At 42.9% G+C, this 26,192-nt stretch overlaps 1 protein-coding gene and 1 long non-coding RNA gene across 3 annotated transcripts in view; one reads left to right on the top strand and one right to left on the bottom strand.

Annotated features, from left to right (window-relative positions):
- The window catches only part of LOC105283108 (netrin-1), a 162,016-nt gene that overhangs the window by 73,093 nt on the left and 62,731 nt on the right, over positions 1–26,192 (top strand). Inside the window, exon 2 of the mRNA XM_026972305.1 lies at positions 3,770–3,958. Coding sequence (XP_026828106.1) covers positions 3,770–3,958 — 189 coding nt within the window. The remainder of the gene's footprint in view (positions 1–3,769; positions 3,959–26,192) is intronic.
- LOC105283102 overlaps positions 1–26,192 on the bottom strand; it is a 104,989-nt gene that overhangs the window by 24,964 nt on the left and 53,833 nt on the right. The window contains exon 4 of one of the 2 annotated variants that reach the window (XR_003406979.1): positions 7,657–8,242. This is a non-coding gene — a long non-coding RNA (uncharacterized LOC105283102). Of the gene's footprint in view, positions 1–7,499; positions 8,243–26,192 lie in introns of those variants that run through there. The other variant, XR_894637.2, reaches the window with a different exon arrangement.

The following is a 26,192-nucleotide window of genomic DNA, read 5'->3' on the forward strand; positions in this document are numbered from 1 at the left end:
GCCATAAAAATGGAGCTCCATTATTATAAAGTTAGAGTCAAGGTTCAGTCGAAGTTAATTAATATCGACGGCCTAGGTCCGAAAACACTAATTCGCCCGTAAGTACCAGCAGTAGACGCCGTAGAACTCGCCGATTCTACTTCGATTAATCGCTAATTACAGCGATCATCTCTACGAAAACAACTCCGGGCTTTCTGACGTAGCTAGCTACAACTTAATAACAGGAACCGATCTTGGAATTTCAGACGGTGGCTGAGCGTGGTTATTAACTATCGACGGGTTATCCGATCGACCCGATGCATAACGGCCAACTCGGATTCAACAACATTCTTACTCATCGATCAAAGCCTGCGCTTCGCGCAAACCGATTTCCCATAAATCATCGACGGAGATTTTCCTGGCTTGGCTACGAAGGCATTAAGAAAACGCTATTGATGTTGAGTTTAATAAACTTGGGTCGTCAATATATATTTCCATCAATATATTTATTGAATGTTATGGCTATATTTGCCAATTATAATTGATAGGAAATTGTGATTTAATAGCAATTACTTTCTGTATTAAAATCAGAACAATGTTTTTAAAAACTTGCATATATGAATAACCGAATTGAGAAAAGACTTTTTAAAGAAGAGTGCGATTAAGGTTCAAAGACGTATCAACAACTCCTATTTTATTTCTGGCAGAAAGATGAACTCTTCCCGATAACGAACATATAGAAAAGTACACAAGACTATAAGTTGCGTCACGACCAAAAGAAGCGAGCATCCGCTTCTGATGATTTGCCCGGAAGCAATAGTTTATTCTCAATATGTCTCGTGTTACAGTCAAGTTTCTATAACACGAAATTGTAGCGATACGAAGTGTCCCAAAACTACTTTCCCAACTAAAACCTTTCAGAAATTTCGAATGACGTTTCTCTATCATATTATATAAAAACGTATAAAAATCATACATCAACTTTTATACGTTATAACAACAATAAATTTATACGTTACAACAATAAAAAATTAATAAAAGAAAATGAAGCAATTTTCATCCGTGGAGAAGTATTTTATAAATAATATTCACTCTCGATTTGCCAAGATATATCATTATTAATTATACTCGCTATTCTAAACTAAGGCAAAGCTTTTTTTCTTCACGCCACCGCCGATTAATCGATTAAAGTGTAGCGCGGATAATTTGTAAGCGGGTATAAATCACGACGGCAGCTATGTAGCAGAATGCAGCTACGTCAGCATTCAACGGGATGCGGGGGAGAATGCAGGAGGCAGAGAGGAGCGGAAAGACAAAGAGCGCGCCCAGAGCGGCGAAGAAAAAGAGTCGCGGTAACGAGTGTCGTTACGAGCGGAAAATAAGGCACGCTCCTCCCAGTTCGACACGCCGGATTATTGGGTCGAGAGAATCCACGAGAGCGAGCGAGGGTGGATCGTTAAAACAGCAAACTCTCCCGATTTCCAGCGTCTCCACGTCGTTTCCCTCCCTTCTACCTTGCCTGCGTTTTCAATTATTCTGTTATATTTTCGAGACGTCGTGAGAGGGAAGAGAACGCGGCCGACCGGGGCGGCGTGCTCGAGTACAAGAAGTTACGGCACGATTCTTGCCGGAGTACTTTCCTGAGCTTCTCGAGGATTCAATGAGCGAGCGATCGATGTCGGACGGAAGAAAGAGAGAAGTCATCGGGATACTGATACCAACGTTAGCGAATCCTGATAGATTTATCGAAGATGGACATGGTTCTATATACATACGATGTCAGCAACGAAACTTTTAGTTGCTTGGTGAAACTACATTTATGCTTTTAAAATAAATCTCTTTTCAAGTTTTCCATATGGAAATATTTAAAGATCCATCGAGTTTTTTTTCATCCATCAGAATTTCATAACACAGTTATAGAATTTCGCCCATAAAAGTGCAGCGCATCCCGCAAAATAGTTTCCAACTTTATACGATTGCGTGAGAGTTCCGTTGAAACACGTAATCATTTTTCGTTACACGTTAAAAGGTAATTTCAGTGGATGGTTATTTAAAAAACTATTTTTTTCGTCACAACTATAATATCGAATCTTCTTTCTTAAATTTTCTCTCGGTTATTAGACCGCTCTTCAGTTTGATGATGACATAGATATTTACAGTCTGTTCTTATATTAAGATCATCTTAAATATGATCCTACTATACTTGTTAGGCCCGATTCCACCAACGTCGCTTAATTTTAACCGTAGTTTAACTCACTCTTTGTCTCTTTTTTTTAAGGCGAGTAATTAGAAAGAGACGAAAAGTGAGTTAAACTACGGTTAAAGTTAAGCGACGTTGGAACCGGGCATTAGCAGGCCAAATAGTTATTAGTATTTAAAAAGTATACTCAAGACTATCTCGTTATAGGAAGAAGCTATGAATATCTCCCGTAGAACTTTCAGTCGCGAGGTTTCAAATTGTCTGAATGACTAGTTACCAAAGTTTCCTGGACGGATCAGGTTGGCAGCGCCATGCGACGCTAGGAGGCTCGGGAATGACGAGAAGTCGAGGACCGTCGTCCGATAACGAAGACGACCCCCTCGAGACGCCTTGCTTCCTCAGGCCGGATGAATAAACTCGGGACTAATTACCGCGATAAGTATGAAGGAACCTCGGCACGCTCGCCGTTGTTCCACGAAGGAACTCCGGTAATATTAACGAGTGGCGGCTGCGCGCCACGCTCGATGCTTCTATCGGAAGAATGCCTGAGATATCTGCTCGCAGTTACCGGCGAGATAATATGTATGCACGAGATAATGTGTATACACTTGTGCGTCGGCTAGGCGGGGCACAACGTTTATTACCTTGCAGCAATGCGTAATTAAAGTAGAATAGATGGCATTCCGAGCCCGATGCGCCAACGGAATGAATACCGTTCTCTTCCCGGCGAAGGAGCCGTGATTTAGCCGAGCAGTCGTCGCTTATTAACGGATTTGCATGAACACGTGTTCATTTCTACGTGATACTCGGTGTTCCTCCGAGTAATCATTAATGGTTGCGTAAGCAAACTTTACATGGGTAAAGCCGAGTTTCCGTTTGTGCGAGAGCGAAGATTCTCTCAGATTAATCGTTTGTCGTCGGTTAACTCGAGGAATAAATGAGCGGTTGAAAGCACTCGCAATTTATAAATTTCTGGAAAAACTTAAGATAGATCTTTTAATTGGACTTAAAATTACATTTTGTAACGATACATAACTGCATAACTCATATTGCATAAGATGAAGGATAATATATATCTTCTTTATACCTCGTGTGGATTTCGCATGTTCCGTGCAAATTGCGCATTTAGCGTCATATTATCTCGAATGTATTCTTTACATTTCGCAGATCGTGTTATTCTTGCAACGATATTTCTCTCCAGTTTGCGTTCTAAAAGTCACGTGAGAGACGTAAAACGCTAATCTACCTCATATCCTTGTCTTAAGGGTGAGGTAAAAATACGTACGTTTAACGTTATTATTTCCGCACGCAATGCAGATTGAGCATAATGAAGGAGATTTCCTATTTCTTTCCGCGAAATAATTGCGGCCGCGTCGCGAGCTAATCGCGATTACGGCGATTTTAACGACAATAATAATTGTCGTTAAAATCGCGCTAATGCCGACAATACAGAAAAAGGGGAATCGCACGCGCGAAGGATCGCAGAAGAGAAAAGGACAAGAGAGAGAAAAGAAATGGTGAAGTCGTAAAATAATAGCGCGCGGCCTCGTGACACTTCGCCGACTAAAATTATTGCGTTACCTGTTTCAGTGTGCAACTGCAACCTCCACGCGAGAAAGTGCAGATTCAACATGGAGCTGTACAAGCTGTCGGGCCGTGTCAGCGGAGGCGTTTGTCTGCAGTGCCGGCATTTTACGGCAGGAAGGCACTGTCATTACTGCCGCGAAGGTTACTACAGGGACCCGGCGAGACCGATCACGCATCGCAAGGCCTGCAAACGTAAGTGCCCCCGGCTCCAGCAATTACATGTAAATCCAACAAAGACACCACCGCGACACACGCGGGGCAATTACGGGCGCCACGCGCGATTACTCGCGTGCTTGCGGCGCGCTTAATTACGGAAGTGACGTCGAACTTGCCGGCGTCGTCCTTCGTATCGTCGTTGTTATCGTCATCTCTTGCGTTGGCAATATAGATTAGTAGACGATACAAATATAGATAATAGGAGCGTGAGAAATTTCTAATTTTTCTCGTCTCAGAATACGCGTAGAGCGCGCATTAGAGCGCAAAATGTGGGATGATCATCGGGCTAATTGAGGGATTGTATCGCGGGTCACACCGCTTTCTCCATGGTGCGGAAGATCGATTCGCTTCCGTTCGCGATTCTGCGAGACAGAGGTAATTGGGAACTCTTCGATTTTCCTTCTACGAAGAGAAATGCAAATTATATTTTTCTTTTAATGACATATATTGTAATTCGATAACGAGTCCCGATGTATCATTTCATGGATGTGAGAGCAAATATCATCGTCATCGTATTTCTTGCTTAATTATATCATCCGTTATTGCATCTTTTAATTGAGAAACATGACCTAACATTCGCTCGCAAAATCGCATGCGAAAGCATGCTAATTCCACTCGGAAATATCGTGGAAACATCGAGCAATATTGTATTGAACTGGCAGTCGATCGAAGCACTGGAGAAGGAGGACTGGTAAGACTAGAACGAGGCATCTTCCTGCGATCGGGTCAGCGCGTCTTCCCAGCCGCGCGCGACGCTATCGGGAGAGACGCGGGACGCCATTACCATTCGTCTCAGTCCCTCCACGGTACTGTTACAAAGTGGTTACCAGCTGAGCGCAACCCCCTAATCTCGGTGCATTCAATTTATGTACGTTTGTCTAGGCCCACGGACCGCCGCGGGGATAACGATCTCCCGGTGTGAGAAAGTACGCGTGCGCGTTCACCAGCGTGCGATGCAACGTGGATGCTGCATCCACGTGAGCAGGCACATCCGCGTCTCGTAACCGTACGAGACCCCGTTGTTCGCCGTCAATCCATACCGCGATGCGAGGATACCGGGTGCAACACCGTGATGAATCACGAATCCGTCCGAAACGCAAGCGCGAAGGTCTCGACGAGGCGCATGAATGCCAAGATGAACCTCGCAAATTACTCTTCTACTCCTCCTGTCTCTCCGACGTTTCGTATCGCGGCGCGAGTGAAATCGCTCGCGCGATTTTTCAACGTCCTCTTCTATCCTGATAATGCACGTTCCTGCGCGACGCCCACGTAACAAGAGATATTAAGATGGTCCATGAACGGACCACCCTGCATCTTCACTCCTGCGTGTCCGAGATTTTTGCAGAGCGCAAATCTTTATTTTCACGTTCTTTACGACGCGACCGTGAGGATTTTCGCGGGGTTTCCGTTGGGGTACGGCGACTCGAGTGTGAACGAGTTTCGCGCGATTAGCTATGTGTGTCACCGGACGGCTTGCGGCGTATTCTTGAACGGGGACTGCTTGTCGCTCGACGAGTCGCGGGGTTAATTAACTCTTTGCGGTCCGGCGTGTTTTTAATGCTGGCCGGCCGGCACTTATGCTCGTCGCGGAGACCAGTTGTAAAAGAGAAATACGCGTGCGAGTGCGCCGTAAAAATTTTACTTGAGCGCCACGTCGTTCGGAGGTGCCGCACGCGATTCCGCTTATCAACGAACAGCGCCATGAAACGTGTCGCAACTTCCCGGCTCCGTATGAAGTTACGAGGGGACTACTTTTTTAGGATCACACACGTACATTATCACCTCGTTATTAACTCCGTGGTTGCACCCGCTGGGGCCTGGGAATCGAACGCTCGGCATTATTGCGGACGTCGTCGCAGTTAGCACTTTGAAACCTTGACGCTTGGCTCGTTGCGCGTTTAATCAACAGCTTGACGTAAATTGCAAAATGCATTCCACTTTCCAGAAATCGTGTTAATTCTGTTTCGCTTTCTTTCCAAATTAGGAGACAAGTTACGATTTTCGAGTAAACCGTACAGTTCCAGTTACAGTTGAAAGTAAACTAAAGCAAAATTATGTTATTATACAATGTTGATTCTCCATTACCGAGATAAATTATTTTTCGGGAATAACTCGGTATATACTTATGATTAAATAATTGAAATTACATTCCGAGGAGTATTCCGTACGTCAATCTAAGTTAGCGATTGCTAGGTCGGCGATGTGGCGTATATCAGGACCCATCTCGTATCCTCGCGACGCGTCCCCCCTGAGCAGCATATAAAGCACAAGTGTCGTGGCGAGAGGCCCGCGCGTGCTCTCGCCGGCAAGATAACGAACAGTCTGTATTCTCGTTAGCAGCCACGGCAGCCGTTAAGATAACAACGACACTTACCGCAAGCGCTCACCCGTGGAAAGAAGATTTAAGCTCGTCTTAGAACGACGTAAGTTACATAAATTAGTCGGCCGAGCTTCGGGGAAACAGGAGGGAGGGTACTAGATTGACACTAGATTGCGTGAGACGCAAACAGACGAGTGTATAATTCCAATTTAATACTGTAATTTAAGTTTGAGCTTTAAAAACCGCCTGAGGTGATTCCTGCCGAATTTTAAAGTGAAAGTGTCATCATTTAAATGAAACTACAAAACGTCATGATCGACATTACATTACCAACAACATTGACATTACTCATGTCAAATAGACGTGATAAATTATGGAAACTTATACACCTCTGCATTACACAATTTCAATATTATTTCGATAATATGAGATACGATAATGCACGCAATTCGTTCTTGTAATTGTAACGGACAGTAAAGAAAATGACAAGCATTTAAAACAAATATATATTGGCTTGTAACACATATTCCTGTTTCTGTAGTGTTTTTAATAATGAATATATATTACAACCTAATGTGTAAAAATGTGTAAGCATAATTATAAAAGAAATTTTTAGAAGATATAGCATTTCTTTCTTTTCGAAACGCAAGTATAAAAATTGTCTTTCAGTCCTTCAGTCTTCATTTTAATTTATTAAAGTTATTAAAGTCGTTGAACGATTTTTATGTGGGAACAAGATTTACTTCTGTTCACTTCACTTCACTGACAACATGTAATTTGATAAATACGATAAATTATTTTGCATCATGATGGCTGGTTTCCGCAATATTTGGCAGATATTGTTGCGCAATGTATTTGCCTTCGCAATACATTTGAGAAGACTGCTTTGCAATATCTGTGCGAATATTGTTCGCACGATATATTTACGGATTTATTTTAAAACGTATTTTAATTTAATATATAAAAGCATTTTACGTCTCTTTACTCGGAGTGAAATTCATAACGCGATCGCGAAACCTTGTAATGCATACGCGTGCAATATATAATCGAGCCTATCAATGTAATGCACGGGTCATCAAAATAAAATTACGTATTCAAATTAAATAATGAATTTTAATTACGAAATTTTTTAATGCATGCGATAAAATACTTGTTAATAATTTTTATCTCGATTTATCTTTGACTGCGTGTTTTTAATCGCATATATTTAATTTGATTTATCGCCATCTAGACGCAATGCGGATTATTTAGTTAATGATCTAATATTTCTATTTACTAAAACAAAATAAATCACATTGAATATTACAAAGATATACTTATTGCTATATAAAAAATATTTTTGCTTATCACTTACCGAGCAGTTGCGTTTTAGGAGCGACTGCATTCTGCTACTCTGAAACAAAAATGATTAAAAGCCGATTAAAAAATAAAGCCGATTTTCAGAAATACATTTCATAAATAAATACATATATAAAATGTTAAATCTTTGCAGTGTTACGTCGCGACTTGAATTAATTTAATGAGTACATTTTAGACTTGATGGATGATATTACGAGAGAATACAGATAAGTTTACAATTTATAATATATATTTGTCAAATATACATAACGTAAGGACAACTTAAAAGATAACTCTCTACGCCGAGGAACTTCTACTCGACTGGGTGGATTCTTCCATCGTCGACCGCGCATCGAGAAAACAAAAGTATAACGGAATCAATTCAATCAATCGATATCACATCAATAGGAAAACTCCTGCCATCTATCATAACTAAATATTACTAGATCGGTTTGTTCGTAATTCCTACAGGACTCCGCAAATCTGCAAAGAAATATACAGGTATAAAATAAATTTGTGAACTTATCTTCGAGCCGATCCTGCTTTGCTCGAACCGGTGCGGTGCCACGAATCTGTCGCAGAAATTGCAAGATCAGTTAAATCTGAAACAAAAATAATTATTTCGGTTTTTATTATTTCAGTGAAACTTTTTGATCAATTAATTTAAGTTGAATTTTATAGAAGAGATGTATTTATTTCGTGAATAATAAAACTAAAAATTTTTTCAACTTTATGTTTAACAAATTAAACAAATTATTCATTTCACTTACTCTGGTGTCATCCGATATCCATTAAGAAAGATTTTTATTTCTGTACAGCCAATTAACACAAGGATGTTTGAAAAGAAATTAACATTTTATCGGTAAAACAGACGATTCTAGGATCCTTTTACAGCGTCTGAGGATGCTTTCACATGCAGTGCAACTCGCGTAAGCATAACATGCGTCGATCACATCGTTTCATTTGGATATCAGCTTCTGCAGGCAGTAATGTGATTGGTCGACGCAAGTTACGCTGCATGTGAAAGCACACTCAAACTTCAGATTGCATTTCCTGCTCCCTGATAATGAGAATTAGTGGGATATTCGATTTTGTTTGGCTGGATGCAGTAAGCATGATGAAATTGACAGTTATACAGTCAATGTGTATTATTCTTAATGACTTCTCGTAGTATAATAAGTTATTTTTAAGTGACTGTGATATTCTGAACTTATCTCTCGAGTTAGATAAAACTAATTTAATCCGTCATGTAAGGAAAATCTTATCTATTCATGAAGAAATTCATTTAACAACTGTAAAGAATTATGTAAGAAATTTAAATTGAGAATCAAATTAAAAAAATATCGCTTTTCACATTATGGATAAAAATTTATCAGAACTTTGATAAGTCTCTGAAATATATAAGTCTCTGAGATCATAATAAACGACAAGAATAGATGACGTAAATCGTAACCTAGTTTAACTCATTAAATATTAGTGAACTGATAATGCAATAATATTGATAATGTAATAATCAGATAGTTTATTTATTCAATTAGTATATAGTATAATTTATTTACAAGAGTTGCAGAATAACAGCATTATTAGCAAATTGGAATAATATTCTAATTTGAATTTTATGATAATAGCTTTCGATTCTATTGAAAAAAGATTTTATCTCTAAATGCTGTATCTATGACTTAAGATACTTGAACCACTGATCTTTTGAGAAAGCACCTAAATCTACGTTTTATTATGTACAATGTTAATACAGTACAATAAAGATAAAATCTTTCCAAGAGAAAAAGTGAGTTTTTGAATGAATAATTATAATTAATTAAATAATGAATAATGAATTAATAATGAATAATAGCCACACCCGCAAAAGATTAAATTTGAATTTAATACCGTGTTAAGTAGCACAAGCGGTCGTATTTACATGTTGCACCACCGGCTTTAACATGGAGAAAGAGAGGTGTCCATTAGTAATTAATTGCTATTACTCTCACAGAAGACTATCTCTGCTATGTGAAATAATTAAACTAACAGCTAGGTAACTATTTAACTATACAACTAATGTGTACTGACATTGGTATTTTTATATTATTCATATAAAAAGAGAACGCATTCCAGTAGCACATTAATACAATTTGTATAATAAACTAGTCTTATATTTACCATTTATGCCACCGAATACATTTGAATAAAAGTCGAGAAGCGGAACCGCCAATTTTATAGATAGCGAAATTGCAACATTTGTCGAATTATTGAATTCATAGCATCGAAAGTGTTCACGATAATGATGGTGTCGCTGACAACAACGTCGACGACGACAACGACGACAATGATGCTGCTCGCTTTATAAGATGTCCGTGTTCCTTTCTCAGCTGCCGCCGCATGCTCCTCCGTTATTACAAGACCGAACACACGGAAAATGCAGATTTCTGCAATTTCTCGTCCCGCCACGTTTCTCCGCTCGTCGCCCCGCCGAACGCACACTCGCACCCTCCACCTCTCCACCCCGCGGACCGTGACGGCAGTAACATTTCCACGGTTAGTGAACTCCGAATTGGTCCTACCGTGCGACCCCTTCACCCCGGACCGCCGCTTACCCTCGACAAACCCCCTTCGGTCTCGTGCTCGACATTTCCGCGGGAAAATACGGGCTTGTGTCGACCGGCGACGTAACGTAACGTCAGGTCTCGTGCTGCTCGTTTCGAGATTTCCACGGTGACGAATGAGAGACCTCCCATACCTCGATCTCGTATCTCGTTTTCACTCCTTTCCCGCTCTGCTCGTCTCTAGTGCTGGTCGTAAGTTCAAGCTCGCTTTGACTCGTCTCCGGGGATGATACCACCGTTTCCTTGGTAATTGCTCTGTACACGGTGATCTATTGCTTTATTGCTTCCTATATTTTTTAATTTTTATTTGTTTGTTTATTATTACCCTGCGATTTATTGTTTTATTGAGGATCTTCGGGCACCTAGTGTTAATCGTGTTCGTCACGAATTATCGACTTGTTTTTCTCGATTCGTTGCGTTTTGAATATTCAGGTTTTCTAACATTCATCAGCCTGCTAGAATCAGTTCGGAAGAAGTGAAATAAATCAAAAATCCCTCGCGGCGATATATATTCCGATGGTGGACGACGTATTGCATTGGCAGAAACGGGCGTTGTAATTTCACGGTTCACCAATTGTACAATTACCGCGACACGCGGTATTTGTTATGCGCTGTTCGTTTTGTCTAACCACGCGGACGAGAATAGTTGCGGATAATTATACGCAAAGGATACATAAATATGCATTTTTACATGCGCGCGACCTTTGGCATGGAGAGCGTCGTCGTTGCGTGATACAAAATAGCCGTCCCCATCTTGCGGTTCACAAAAATAGCGTTTACCACTGTCGAGAATCACGCTTCGATCGGGCAGCCGTGACCTTTCTGTTCTATATTATGCATCGTTCATTCTCGTCACTTCTGCATCGTGCGCTCCTATTTTTACAATCGGGTCTTAACGTTGTTTTAGGAATCGAAGAACTCTTCGGTAAAATCCGCATGTGCGATTCGCCAACGCGCACTTTGCAGTAGAATTTAATTATTGCTTTGATATATCACGTCTCGGTAAAAATAATATCAACACATCTACCCTAGTTACATTTCTCAAGTCTTGCGTTCCCGGGATTTTAATAAAACTGTTGTTCCATGTTGTTCTATATTAATTTAAAAATTAATTTCTCCGCTTGTAAAAAATCTTAAAATGTAATGTGCGATACATAACGGTTATAATCAAAGAATTGATAATATCAAACAATACGTTTACAACATTCGAGGTACAGAAATACATATTCGTCTCCCGTACATGTTGAGAGACATTTATTATATTGAGAAACAATTCACCGTGCTGTCGCGCTTATATTAATAATCGTCAATTAATCTCTCACCGAAGACGAGAGACGTTCCCCGTATGACAGGTCTTCCGGCGATGATTTTTATAGCCGTATATACGCGGCCGGCCGATGTCGTTACACGCGGCGGTCACGGTATATATTAGAAACTCCCCCTGTGTTTGCACAGTACGCGTGACCATGCCGGAACGATACGCGTTTCAACTGTGTCCAACCCCAAAGGCTCGCCCCGTGTTTACTCTAGCCACCCCGGTGGCACCCTCCGGCAAGGGTTGCTCCTCAAACAGAATCGGTCACCGAGACGCTCACGGGTGGCGCGCCACCCTCCTGGCGCGGAACCCTTCTGGTTCTTCCACTCTGTCAAGACTTCGATCTGCGCGGCGCGCAAAGCGAAATTTCACGCAGTATTAAATTAACACACGGCGCGCCATGCTGCGAATTCCTAACGTGACTGACTGCGAGTCTGGGGATCGTTCGCGATCGAGGGGGCGGTTGGGTTCCCCTGAAAGTAGTTGGCACGTTTATCTCGCATGGCCGGGCTCATTTGCAATTTAGGGGATGTGGAAGATACAGATGAGGCGAATCCCGAACAAGGGCGTTCAATCACGCAACGGTCTAATTCTGCTATTTGGAAGCAATGCACGTTTGATTGTTAACTCTCAAGTAATAAAATAATCAAAATACAAATAATAAAAAAAAGGAACGAGTAATTATTTCTGACGAGAAGTGTAAACGCACGTTATTATATTTCCACAGCACGTGAGTTAATAAAAAGGATTTTCTTAGGGAGCATTATCGAAGACGATCTTGAATGTAATCGCGCGAGTTTACGTCGAACTGGTGGTTTCACTGCCAATTTCTGCATCGCGATGTTTGCAAAACTGGTGCTACCACATTATCAACGCTCCTTTTCCCTCGGCCGTGTTATCGGTATTCTGATTCTGCGATCGTTCGACTCGCTCGATAGCGATTTTTATCCCGACGTCGCGCGTAATGAATCCGCATGCGTCCGCACCATGGAGAGATAGTTACCAGTCGCGCGATTTATCCACCATGGCTGCGGCGTAACGAGAACGATTTAGAATCTTTCCGATGAGATATTCGCGGCGTACGTGTTAATCCGGCCATGAAACGCAGAGCTGTATCGCCAATCTTCATCTGAAAACTTAATCAATATTATTACAGCGTGATAAACCAGTCTCGCGCCTCGGTTATTGCGCTCAAAGACAGTTTCGAGCCGAGCTAACAGAGACATTGACGAGTCGTCGTCGTCATCGTCCTCGTCGTTGCCATCGTGCTCGAAGTATCACGTCGCCGATCGCAGAAGGAAAATGTCGCGCTTCGCCGGCTCATTATATCGCATTAATTGAGTATCGTGGAATTGAATTTCTCGAGGCGCCTTCATATCGTCTCACGGGTACTTCCCTTAATGCGCGCTGACAGCGATACCGAGGCTTGAGATATATCGACATCATAAATAAGATTTGCCGATACTGCTTCGCGTTTCTCCTTAATGTTAAATTTTTATTTACCGCAAAAGAAAGAGAGTAAATTAAAAATTAACGTCTTCAGAAATTATTATTCGAAATTAAAAGATAAAATAAGTATTTGAATATCTCCTGTTGAAATAGTGAAATACTTGGAAGAGCTCTTTAATCTAAACAATGATTAGAAAACGTGATTAGGAAGATATATGATCGCTTTTCTGCCTGTTCTGACCGGCTGGTCTCACGCTTAGATTTTCTAAGCTAGTAAGCCAAATCAGCAAAATCGAATGCGACCTAATAGATTATTTAGTATTTATTTTATACTATTTTCTACGACTAAAATTAATTTTGCTGATTAATAAAATATTGTCTTAGTGACCACAATTATTTCGGGAACTCGCGAAATGAGAACGTGCGCATACGCATGATGCGGCCATGTTCACGAACCGCAAGGTGCTTGAACCCGATACCAAAGTGCAAAGCTTTCTTCGCGTACTCGGCATACGCTAGCATATTCATTACTCGCCACTTAACCGAGACTTAAACCTCCCGGAGCTTACAGTGGGATCAGCACTATTAGTGTCTCCCTTCTCTCGCTGTTCTTTTCTTTGTGTCTCTCACTTGGTCTCCCTCTCGCTGCTCATCGACTCTTTCGTCGCCTTGGAACACTCGTGCCTCTCGCGATCTTTGTGGTGTTTGCTTTGTCTAATCACGAGTGGATTTGTAAGCCGCGAGAAGGCGGAAGTCGGCGAAGTTACGTGGTTCGCAACTTTTACCTTTTCGCGAACGTTCCCTCCTGTTCTCTCTTGTTCAATCGTCCTATTCGACGAAATAGGCTCACCTTAAGATGGAACAATTGACATCCTTGAAATATTCAGAGATTCGTCGATGTGCAGCACTCTCGCACATCGGTTTCTTCTTTTGATCGGGAAAGTATCGTGAAATGACTGGATTAAATTATTATTATCAGAAGACAAAGGTTTTTACTTTGTCTCCCAACGTAAAGTAAAATGTTTCTAAATTAAAAAGTTTCTGTCACACTTACCTTATCTATACCAACGGGATGAACTAACTAGTTTCCCAAAGTTAAACGCGCAACAGCAGTTGCCGTAGCGGAAGAATGTAGAGCGATGAAATTTAGTTGTAATCCAGTTTCGAGGCAAGTTGTAAATTTGTTAACAAATTTGTTAGCAAATGCGGTTGGCGGCTTATAACAGCGTTTACCGCGTAAATATCTACCGTGTGAACATGAGTACTTCTCCGTCGCACGACATGAATACACAATTTTATTTCACGCCGCAATAAAATAAGATCTCGTAGTCTCTCCGAATTAAAACCACGTAGCCTTTTAAAAAATGTATCTTGTTTTGTACAATAATATATCCGTATTTAGAAAATGCTTTTAATGACTTTAAAATAATAAATATCATAAAAACGCATTTATATAATCTGAAGTAACAATACATAATCAACAATAAATTTTAATGCACTAATATATCCGGAATATACAAAATAATCAAATTTTTATTAAACAAAGAAAAATAATTAAACGGAGTAAAATTCGATCTCCAAAATTCTGAGCAATAAAAGAAACCTTCATATTTCTTCCTATATATTATCTAAAAACCCTTTCTCTTTCCCTCTCATTCTCTCTCTTTCCCTCTCTTTCTCTCTCAACGGGTAATTTCTCAGGTTGACGAAACGAACTCTAATATGAATAATGGCAAACGAAAGAATGAGCAAGTGCACAATGATAAAATCGCGGAGCAGACAAAACCGAGGGGAAGCAAAGAGAGCGTATTTAATTACCGCGTGGACACTTGAGCATTGGATTATCTTCATTTAATTTATTCGCACGTTCTTTCGCACGAGGGTTTCGATCGAGTTGTGTATCGGGTCTTTGTACTACTTGCAATCTTTCGTTTCCGTCACCTTTGATACCTGCATTCGCACGACACTCAAGAGACTCGTACGCGCGCGTTGTAACTGGTATTTCGTTATAACACTAGATCTACCGGGATTTTAACGAAGCCCCAGTTGTAAAATCCTATTGATATTAAGTCTCACCGCGAAGGACTCAAAAGCCGCGATGAAACAGCGTTCACGCGACTTAGGGAAGGATAATTCGGCAACTGCGAGTTTTCTCGGGAAAACTCGGCGTCTCTCAAAAGTTTCTCTTAAGATTTCTTCTTTCTGTCAGAATTATGTCACAATATTACAGCAGATTCAAACAGGAATATCGATGTGTTTCATTAAAATGAGCAGGCATGGTTTCGGCGACTAAAAGGGTAAGATTCGGTTAATCAGATTAGAGTATAATTATCGTGCTACAGAATAGAATCAGCAATCTCCTACGAAAGGTAAAACCTGGCATAATCACTTAGAGGAAAAGCAGCGCCAATTAGAACTCGGATAAGGTGCTTAGAATAAACTTTCTTCACGGACAATTCGTTCGTCTTGGATTTTCACAAAAGATCAACGTGGAGAGAGCTTACTGCGCGCGCGCCAAGACTTCAACCACCTTCGGGTGAATCATCCCCAAAGGATACTCGATAAACAGCTGTGACAAACGAGCTGACGTAAAGGAGGCAGAGCATAAACGAGACAGGAGCTAACTGATTTTGTGCGTTACCAACTTGTCGAACGAGCTTCGATCGAGGAAAGAGAGCGAGAGGGAGAGAGGAGCGAATAATGAGAAAACGGGCCGTGAGGGACGTCGGCGACCCCGATATCGTGAATTATGAATCACGTGTCGTAGAATCGTCGTTTTGCATCGCGTGACGCCGACGCACCATTCATCGCACACCGCGGTTCGATCGAAAGATTTTTTAAATTTAATAAAACAAACGATGCGTTAACGGGAAACACAAATGTTTGATTTATATTACTAGCAACACAGGCGCGCGCTATTTTATTTTTCAATATTAATGTTTTATTTATCAATGTAACCGCACTGACAGCCACTACGACATTCTGACATTCGCAACACGAAGTTCAAGCCACACGAAGTTCGAGCCAAGCGAGAGAACCAATCAGCATCGCGGAAAAGAGGCAACAATGATTTCGATTTAATATTTAACACGGCTTTTTTAAGAGTGGATTTTCTATTATACGATTATATTATTTTTACGTTTTTATTGTTTTCATCTATATTTTCCGTGCACAAAATTCATATGTCATCGCTACGCGCACATTCGCCTCATAAAACAACAGTCGCTGCAGAACGACTTTTTTCTCTCTTTCTCTCTGTCTGGTTTGTCGATCCGTTTTATTACTCACCCTTAGAATCTCGCAATTATCGCGAATACCACCGACGAGCTTTACGGCGTATAAACGAAGCGCCGCGCCCGCAACCCTTTCATTTATTACCCCGTGCATTTGCATGCGAATGTACTCGCCAATGCGCAAACGAATAAAACTCGAGTTTACTGTTCGATTAGCGGGTAGCCGCGACGCGGCGGGTCCCCGTTGTCCCACAGACGGTGTGACGAGACCTCAACCCACGTACCTACGATCTCCAAGCGGATCATGTAAAGATGCTTATTTAAAAGGTATCGACGCGCTAGTTCAAGAATAAACAATGCTGCAAATCGAACGCCAATTATTAATTTGTCATAGCCAGAGCAGTGACAAATCGTGCACAGCCTATATCAAATTATGGGCGTCCGAAAATGGCGGAGTGTCTTACGTGATTTTCCCGCGCGATTTAGGACAACTTAATTCTTTGCGTGCATTGTTACCACCCATTCCGAGTCGCGAATAAAAAGGAAGAATACACGGAGATGACCTCGTGTAAGAAACTGTCGTCGTCGTCGTCATCGTCGAGAGTGAACCGCGGGTTGCGCAATTGAGCGGAAGAAGACACGGAGAAGCGGCAAAGAAAAAGCGGTAGGTTCTCCCCCGGTACACCTGGCAACAAGACATTCCGCCCGGATGTATACCTCCACGGTGTATAACATCAGCAAAACGAAGAGAATCAGCGTCGTGAAGAGGCAGGGGAGCACGAGGCGAGGAAAGGGAACGAGGGGAGCAATGAGAGAAAAGTAGCGAAGCGTGCGAAGAGCTAAGAAGAGCATTATGTGCAGCCGAGATGCAGGTTGCAGGCTCACCTTTGTTTGAACACGCAGTCAGCCCCCTTTCTCTCTTTCTTTCTCTTTCATGCTTTATACGTTTCTTTTCTGATCATATAAGCGCGCTTATGCTCCGCGAGACGGGTGTGTGCGAGCGCGAACGGTGTTTATGCGCGCTGCGCGCACCCCGAGGGTTACGCGCGCGATTTATGCGTGCGTGCGTGCATGCGACGACATTGGTGCGCACGGTGCAATTTATAAGCGCGGCGCGCACACATCTCTGTCTCTCTTGTTGTAGAAGAGCTTTACATCTGAGAAGCGTCTCGCGAGCGAAAGGTGGGTATCGGCAGGCAGTCTCTTTCCATGTTTTCCTCTCTTTTTCCTTTTTTCGTCCGGACAGAATCTTCACGATTCTGTCGTTTATCGAGTCTCTTAAATCGAGCAATACGACGGGATATTAACGCTGACGACAGAGATAGAGATTTAAAGTCCGCCACAGTAAGTGCACCACCCGTTTTTTCTTCGTCGCGGATGCGAATTGCGTTGCTTGCGTAACGCCGTTCTCGAATTAACGCTCATAGGGATTTCTCTCTTAAAAGGAAACACCGTTACAATTGGGTAAATCGACAGCCAGCGCGGTTGGCAAACCGGAATTTTCTCCCTAAGTAAGACACACGTGCTTGTCGTGGAGAGACGCACGCACGCATGCACGCACACTCAAGAAATTTCGGAATGCGTTCGCGAGAACGTGTTTATTCAAGCGCATTACATAAATTTCGCGCGACAAGTGCGAGATTATTAATTGATACGAAACAAGAGCGGGATGGATGTCGGTATACACGCGTACTGATCGCTCTATCTCGCTCGGGATCGCGGCCAAAGACGGTTCGTCGCGCCGATGCGATTAATTAAATTAATCGACCAGAACTTGGCAGTATATATATATGTGCATATATGTATATATACTATACATATATATATTTCTGCGGTGCGCGGACGCGAGATCGTAATTCCGATTTTATTCCCCGTTCGCGCATTTATCGCACTGTTGCGTTTATTACCTTCGCAACCGGTCAACGAATTCAAATTTAATCTCCCTGATTCAGACATCGATGATCGTCGAGTCGCACTGTCAAATACACCCATGTAAATCGCGGCAATAAGATTAATATAATGCGGAATTCAACTCGTCACCTCTTTATAACGCACACTCGATACGATCGTCTAGACGGTTTCTGCTATATTATTAGCTGCACCATAGCTGCAATGTACCCGATTCCCCTACATGTTCGCTATATTTAAGTCCCAACTACTATTTAAATCTTTGCGTAAAATAACTGTTTATGCTGTGCTGCGCTACATATACACACTGGCTTATTTGATGATATTACTACAATATCATTCTACTACATTATTATGCGATATACTTTATATTTGTCAGTATGCTGCAAAGGCATCTAAACGACTTTATTCTTCCCCACAAGATTTCCGCAATAAAGAAAGAACAGATAACAAAAAATGCTCATATAACAAGATAATGACACCAGTAAGAGTTAAGAATAGATTGAAGGTATTCAATCGAGTGTTTTTATTGCATTTCTTGTGACATTGTCACTAGTAAATCACCATCGATAGTGGACAATTTGTTTATCTGCAGTCACGATTTCAAGTGTATCGGATAAAGTTCTCGACGTAAGAGAGCAAACTCGCTTTTCTATCCGGATATCGCATACATGCGTCTCCCGTATAAGAAGTCTACTTTATACTTGATGCCTGTATGGTTGCGTGGCATCAACGTGACAGCCGCAACACGTTTCGAAACGCGTTACGTGACACGAGCCAATCTTGCCACGCGATACGCTTCGCGCTCGGCTCAATCCAATGCGGCCAAGTCGAGAACACTTCAGCTACCGATACCAGGCACTTTGCTTCGTCATTAGCACCTACGGCAAAAGAGAGAGGAAAGAAAAAAGAGAGAAGGGAAGCCGAATGCCCGGGCGGCGCATCCGGCAATCTTGGACGCCGCTTTCGCGCCTTAACCGACCGATGCATTTACCGGGTGCATCGTATGCATCTCCGATGCGCTTACGCGATCCGGGTGCACGTAATTGCGCGCATAATTTAAGGGTGCGGCACACGGGTGTACATGGCCGCCGGGAAGTGTTGCAGCGAATGCTGCATGAGAATACATTTGCCTCTCGGAAGAAAGAGAAGAGGAGCACAAAAGGAGTTAGGTATGCGTACGCGAACAAGGACACGCACGACGCAGAGATACGTGCGAAAAGACGTTTAAACGCGGAGTACAGAAGGCAACAAAGAACCTCGAAAGTGAATCGGTGATGTGGTAGGAGACGAAGAAAAAGGAAAGCGAGGGTGATACGGTGACGAAGGAGTTAAACGGGGAGGCGAGCACATACATCGCGAGACATCGCAGGAAAGAGACGGAGGCGACAAAGTGCACCAGGAGGAGAAAATTGTGGTAATGCGAACGGAAGAAAGAGACAGGAGATAACGTGCGAGGAAGGGGAGAAAGATGGCGAGGTCGACGGAGAGAAACCGGCACTTTAAGAAAGCCGATCTGTCCATTCATCAGGGAGCGATTAAACTGATAGCTCGCCACCACGCGAGCGTACAAGACTCGCTCGTTTTTCGATGCCTTCGGCTACAAAATTGTATGCTTTCTTCACTTGCTCGCACTCTCTCTCTCTCTCTCTCTCTCTCTCTCTCTCTCCTTCTCGATCGTACGTATCGTGCACTCGAGAGTTTTAAATTATTTTCGGAAGGAAAGTGTTCTTTGCGGTAACTTTTGTCGTCGAGCCAGACGACTGAGTTATCGCGACTCGCGCGATAATTCGCGCGCGTGAGCGACGCAACGGCGCCGTTGAAGAAGAGAGCGAACGTGAACGCCCGCGTGTCTGATCAATCCTCTCGCATTAAAAGAGAAAGAGATGGAAAGAGATGTTGTTTTAATTTAGGAACAATTAAGCCGACGCGATACCGCATGCAAATGCGTCGCGCACATACCCGCTGGATTAACCTTTTAACTACGCTCGCGTTGTACTCCCAATTTACGGCCGCTTAAACGTCCGATGTTCCTAACAGGGACACGTCTCGTCCCACGAGCTGATTTACTGAGTCGTGAAACCTGCTACCTTTTACCACACTTTACCTAGATACGACTAGTCATGAAATTGCCGAGGACTAATGGATATTTAATTCGAGACTCAATGGAAAGTTCAGTTCAAGTTTTAATAAGAGGACGTCTCCAGAAGTGCATCTATTATCAAACATTCTCGGTAAACTCGCAGATACCGTCATCACGCGCTGATTCTATAAATGCACTCGAACTGTTTAGACTCGAAGCTCGTAAAGTTTCCCAAGACCTGATGGTACTGCATAACGATGAATCTCGAAGCTATCTTCGAACACGTGCGTGCGCGTATATAGATATGCGTGTGGCTCTTTTTCCCGTCCTTCCATATTAATCGCATTCTCCTTTTCAATCCGAGCGCGACTAGGCCGAACTAGCTACGGGCTCTTGACTAGTTGGGATGGCCATGAGCGAGAGAAAGAGATCCGAGTTCCACCGAAGGCCACTTAGGATCAATTAGCGCGAGGCGCACAAGTGGACGAGACGAAAAAAGGAGGGAACCCGAGAAAAAGTGAAGGGAGAACGGGGCAACGTAAAACGGGGCCTCGGACCCCCGTGTGCGTGAATGGAGACGTCATCGCTCGTAGTTTTGATTGGCCGTGCGCGAAGTGCCTTGGAACACGAGACGTTGACGAGTGAAAAGGGACCCTGGACGAGTCGAGGAAGTCTGAACGGAGAAGAACCCGTAATAAATACATGGGAGGTGTAATGGAGCGAGAAACCTGATAGCCGAGCCTACCGCGATGGCCGTGGTGTCGCGTGGCAAAGTACTATGATGGAATATATTGTACAACTGCCGGACAGTCACAGTCGAGTGCACATTAAATGTCGCGAATTCGCAATTTCGGACGTGAGTTATTCCTGGTTTTTGCCGAATAAACTTTGCAGTGAAATTGCGGATAAGTTCTTAGTCGACCTAGTTGAGACCGCATAGTGCTCCTTAATTTGTAACAAAGACACATCGAAATCAAGACATGTGGTATGGAGAAAGATTAATGGAAGTCAAAGTGATGATGGCGAAGATCATTTGAATTTCCTGCAATCGTAATACTCAAATACTCAATACCATTTTGATAGATTTATCCTTCATGGAGATTTATTATCAGAAAAATTAATTTATTGAGATTTATTATAAGAAAATAATTAATTACGCAAGAATAAAATTCTTTTCTCATTTTTATTTGAGAAAATAATCATTCTCATAAAAATATTATATTATTTACAAGATTGATATATCCGCTTCTGACATTGTGACTCCGCGCGTTTAAGCGATTTCAAGTGCACTGATGAGGGACTACAAAGAGAGGAGGAACGGTCCTTTTCAACCAATCGATCTCACGGTGCCGAAGATGAGCAGTGTCTCGAGAGCTAATGACACAGCTGGCTAAGTCGAAGTACTTTGTTGCTGCGGTATCCATCATTCTGCACCGAGAGAGTGCATCTTCGAGAAAGCGCAGATCAATAGCGGGAAGACCGGCCGATTACGAATAATTGGTGTCGATTTGTGCCCATCTCTCTCTGTTTCTCTCTCTCTTCTCGCGCGACAAAAGAAATCGGCCAGCTGTTCGCGTAATTGATGGACTGGCAACGCGTGGATGATCACGGCGTATTTGGCGCGTAACCGAGAAAGGCTCAATTTGTCCGATCGCGATGAATGTCTATCTCCCGCCGTCGTTTAGGACACGACGAGATTTATGGCGCGAGGAGAACCGAATTGTGTTGTCCAACATGCTGGGATTATCGCGAGTACGATCGTCGATAATCATTGGGTGCCGATTCACGATTGATCGAACGGGTATTCTCTCTGCCTCTATAAATATAAAGTTACAAAGACTGATACACGATTTTATCGAAGAATAGATAATATCTTCGTTGGTCTACGGTACATGTTGCGACAAAAAATTGTTCGCGTCTGAAAGACTCGTCGCGTAACGGCCGGCGCCTGTCGGTGATGCAAGTCGATTTTTCTGATATAGCAATTGAAGAAAAAACTCTCACATAAAAAAGATCTTTAATCTTCGATAAAAGATAATTTACAAAGAAATGTAATACATGGTGTAAAACTAGCTCTTCCAAGCAGCTCCCAATCGAGATGTTACTTGGAAAACTCATTTTTCTGGAAATATCGAATTTCAACGCTCGTAATTTCATTTGTATGATTATGCAACGTTCATTGTTCCGCAAGCGATTCGTTAACGACACGATGGATACTTCTCATCGGTGAGACGGAAATTCGTGGATAGCCGCTCAGTTCTGGACTTCTGGCCGTGATCTTTCCCGTGGTGTTCTCATCGACTTTTCTGTCTCTCCCTGTCTCTCTTTCTTCCCTTTTGTTTGTCACGATGTCGAGTCTTACCGATGGCCCGTCGCGAAAACAGTCAGCGGTGAATCCAGATTTATAGAGGGACAACCGGAGGTAGGTGTTGGGTTTCAATTAAATATGATCGATGGGGAGACCCTCCTGTCGGCCGGATTCCCCAGGGATGCTGAAGAACGAGCAGCGCGATAAATATTTTTACCCGCTATTTGTTTGCGCGAACCGGCGCGGCGCCGGGCGTGTGCACTTTTCCACGTGCACTCGCGCCAGACCACGCCAGCGTTTAAAAATCGCTCGATACGTCTGGAAACGTTTACGAGTTTGCGCGTACGTCTCAGTCGTGTTTTGCGAGTCCAGGAAGAGGAGGCGGCATGACGATATCCAGATGCTTGGCTCGTAACTCCGGCGACAACGCGAGGTTGAAGTAAGTCTGAGGCAAGTCGAGACGTCGCGCGGCGTCATAACGGGCGCAATTAACGCGGCATCGATTCACGCCTCGCGTGCCAGAGTGAAGAAAAGCGAAAAGGAAAGGGATTTCGTGCGGGTGCGGCTATCCCCCGGGTACCACCTGCTGGCCAACCATTCATAAAACCCGCTATTATACGAGCGAATTCGCTCGTAAACGCGGACAAATGAGGGGCTAATCCGATATATCAATTGGCAGCTTCCAATAAATTCGATTATTAATCGGCCATTCGGGACGCGCCGACACTGCCGCAATAATTTATGGATTCTTATCGTTGCCGTGAGAATCCGACGGGGCGTATTTTGTCGTCGCGTTTCATGGGTTAATTAGCGACGCGGCGCGAAAGATTAGGCGCTGGCTTCTTGCCTTCTCACGGCTAATTGACTGCTCGAACTTGCCTGGCACGAGTGAAAACGATCGAACCGGCTACGATAATGTCGCAGATTCCCACTTTCCGGGAAATTATACGGCACGATCATTTTCAACATCTCGCAGGGAAGAATCTCATCCTGTTTCTCCTTTTACGTAGCGGCACAGTTTTTCGTCGCTCCAGTAATATTCCAAAAAGCTCGTAATACTGCAATTATTATTATCATAGCTGTTTATGAACTCTGTTGAATAAAAGTTGCAATCGGCAACGCGAGCGCTGAGGCAGCAATCATAAATCTCGCGCGAAGACGCGTCGCGCTTTTTACAGCGCACGACGCGATCCCGTTCTGCGTCCCGATTTGTCCGGCACGATGATCGACGATAATTCATAACGGTCGAGGTCGATGCGCGATAATGCTAGTTTGGCGCGGGATCATGTCCAAGCGCGTTTACGTCGTCTGGTTCGCGCGGAGACGCTCCTCGACAGCCGGACAATCAATCATCGTTTAATGAGTAGTGGAGCAAGACGATGCGCGTAATGCGAGTAATGAGGGATGAAGCAATTAACATCCCAAAGGGAGCTCCATCTGAACTTGCTTTTTACACAACACCGGGACTCCTCGATCGGAGGTCCCATCGAATCAAAACGTTTAATGAAACGCGATCCCATCCGCACGCAGAAGCAAGAATGGCACACGACTGCTGCGAGATTGAGATGTCCCGTGGCGCAAGAACGACCATAGCAACACGCGAGATTAATTGATCATCGCGAACGGATGCACTCGATGCAGAACGCAGGAGGAAGTATGATCGCAAAAAGCAAACGAAGCGCAACAACGTATCGTCTCGCACTTGAAAGCGAACCGGAAGCGACACCGAGTGACGTATGCGTGTACACTCGATTTGTATTCTATCGTTCGGGATACTTGACAATTAATCCGTCAAGAAAAGTCGCATTCATCTAACAAGCATTCTTCTCATGTAAAACTATCGTGAAGAATGATACGACGTAGATGGAGATACCTACTCGTGCTCGTTCATGCATGAAGAGAAAGCCAGATCTACAACTTTTTCCGAAACGTGTCATCATCGTATACTATCATCAGCTCTAAAGTGTAATTCGAATGCTTTCCAAAGTGCGAAGATCGTTCAAGTTCTCTCTCTCTCTCTCTCTCTCTCTCTCTCTCTCTCGCCTGTATACTTCTCTACAGTGCGTGCTTTTAGCATGTTATAAACGAGGTGTGAATTTGTCGTTACGAGCAAATCTGTGAAATCAGATATGACCTAGAAACTCGGACTTTAATTAATTTTAATTTAAAAAAGGAACTCTCTATATATCCATTTAGAATCAGTTAAAAAGTTTACACATGAATTCAAATTACAGGTAATTGAAATTCACAGAGCTTCTCACATCTCTAGTCTCCGAATAAAATTTCACTAAAATGGAGCGGTCTAGATTTATAACACATTCCAATTCCGTGTTTAACCGTTTCAGTGCTATGCTCGAGTATACTCGAGCAAGGAAACTACACGCGCTATGCGGCGCTCGAATATATTCGAGCGTGCTGGTACATCTGGATACGAATACTTTCAATATTTAATTTTTTTCAAAATTTTGCTATATTTAGTTCTATAGTTAATGAGTTTCAAGAATATAAATTAAGTTTTAAGAAATTAAAGAAAAAATCATTTAGCACAGAGGGTACACCAGTGACTTGAATATTTAGCACTGAAAGGGTTAATCGTTGACTTACATACCCTACGCAAGAAGGACAATACATATCGGAATGATATTACAAAGCAGCATCGATATCAAAGAAAGCTCATACATCTCAGCACTTTCCCATGCCTATAAATCAATCCTCCAATATGCACCGTCAATCATCATTAAATCCTGATCGTACACGATCTGTCCGTCGGGATTTGACGGATAGACACTCGATAGAGTGCGGCAAATTGCTTCGCTGCGACGCGCAGCGCGACGTCGCCGTCGCCGCGAGCGGAAGGTCTAGAATCATCCCTAAAATTGAATATCCGCTGGCGTCGCGAACAAGGCGGAAGAAAACAAGAAGGAAAAGGAATCGGCAGTCCTCGGGCGCGATAATCCCGACGAGAGATTTCCTGGCCTCCGGCGCGGCTGCTCCTCGTCCTTTCCCTTCTCCACTCTCCGGGGACGAGCGCGTCAGTCGCGCCTCCGGATGTACTTACGAGCGATATATCTCGAATCGAATGGAGAATACGTGTTTCGCCTCCGCCTCCCCGGAACCGATAACCGGGCGCCGCGCGATCAGAATCTAAGCGATTCGCAGACATCGATACCTAACGAAGCTAAATTGTCAGAAAAATGTTGCCGGGCGTATTTCGTTCCTCGGCTGAGGTTGACTGGTTCCCTCTATCTGATCTCACGCTATTTTTGGTAGGCGTGCCTGCTTATCTCGTTCGCCACGAGCGGCTAGCCGATGATTCAATCTTTTCTTTCGCTTTATTATTCAATTCCGCAAGGTTACGTTGTATTGTACAAGCGTCACATAAATAACAATGGTTTTCGCACTAAAAGGGCCAGTAATTTTTATAACCGTGTATTGTATTCGGTCAGTCAAAAAGTTCGATTCGATTTTCAATTTTTCAGATCAATTTACATGTAATGGCAACAATGTTAATAATTTCTATACCATAGACAATAGTCTAATCAGAGACAACGAGGGTACTTGGTTGATGAATAATTTGTTTCTATTAAATAAATAAAGTAAAATTTGATGTAAAAATTGGATAAACTTTTTAACTGATCCAATATCTAAGTAATTAT

The sequence above is a fragment of the Ooceraea biroi genome, chromosome 9 (assembly GCF_003672135.1).
Source record: "Ooceraea biroi isolate clonal line C1 chromosome 9, Obir_v5.4, whole genome shotgun sequence".
In the NCBI taxonomy this organism is placed as follows: Eukaryota; Metazoa; Arthropoda; class Insecta; order Hymenoptera; family Formicidae; genus Ooceraea; species Ooceraea biroi.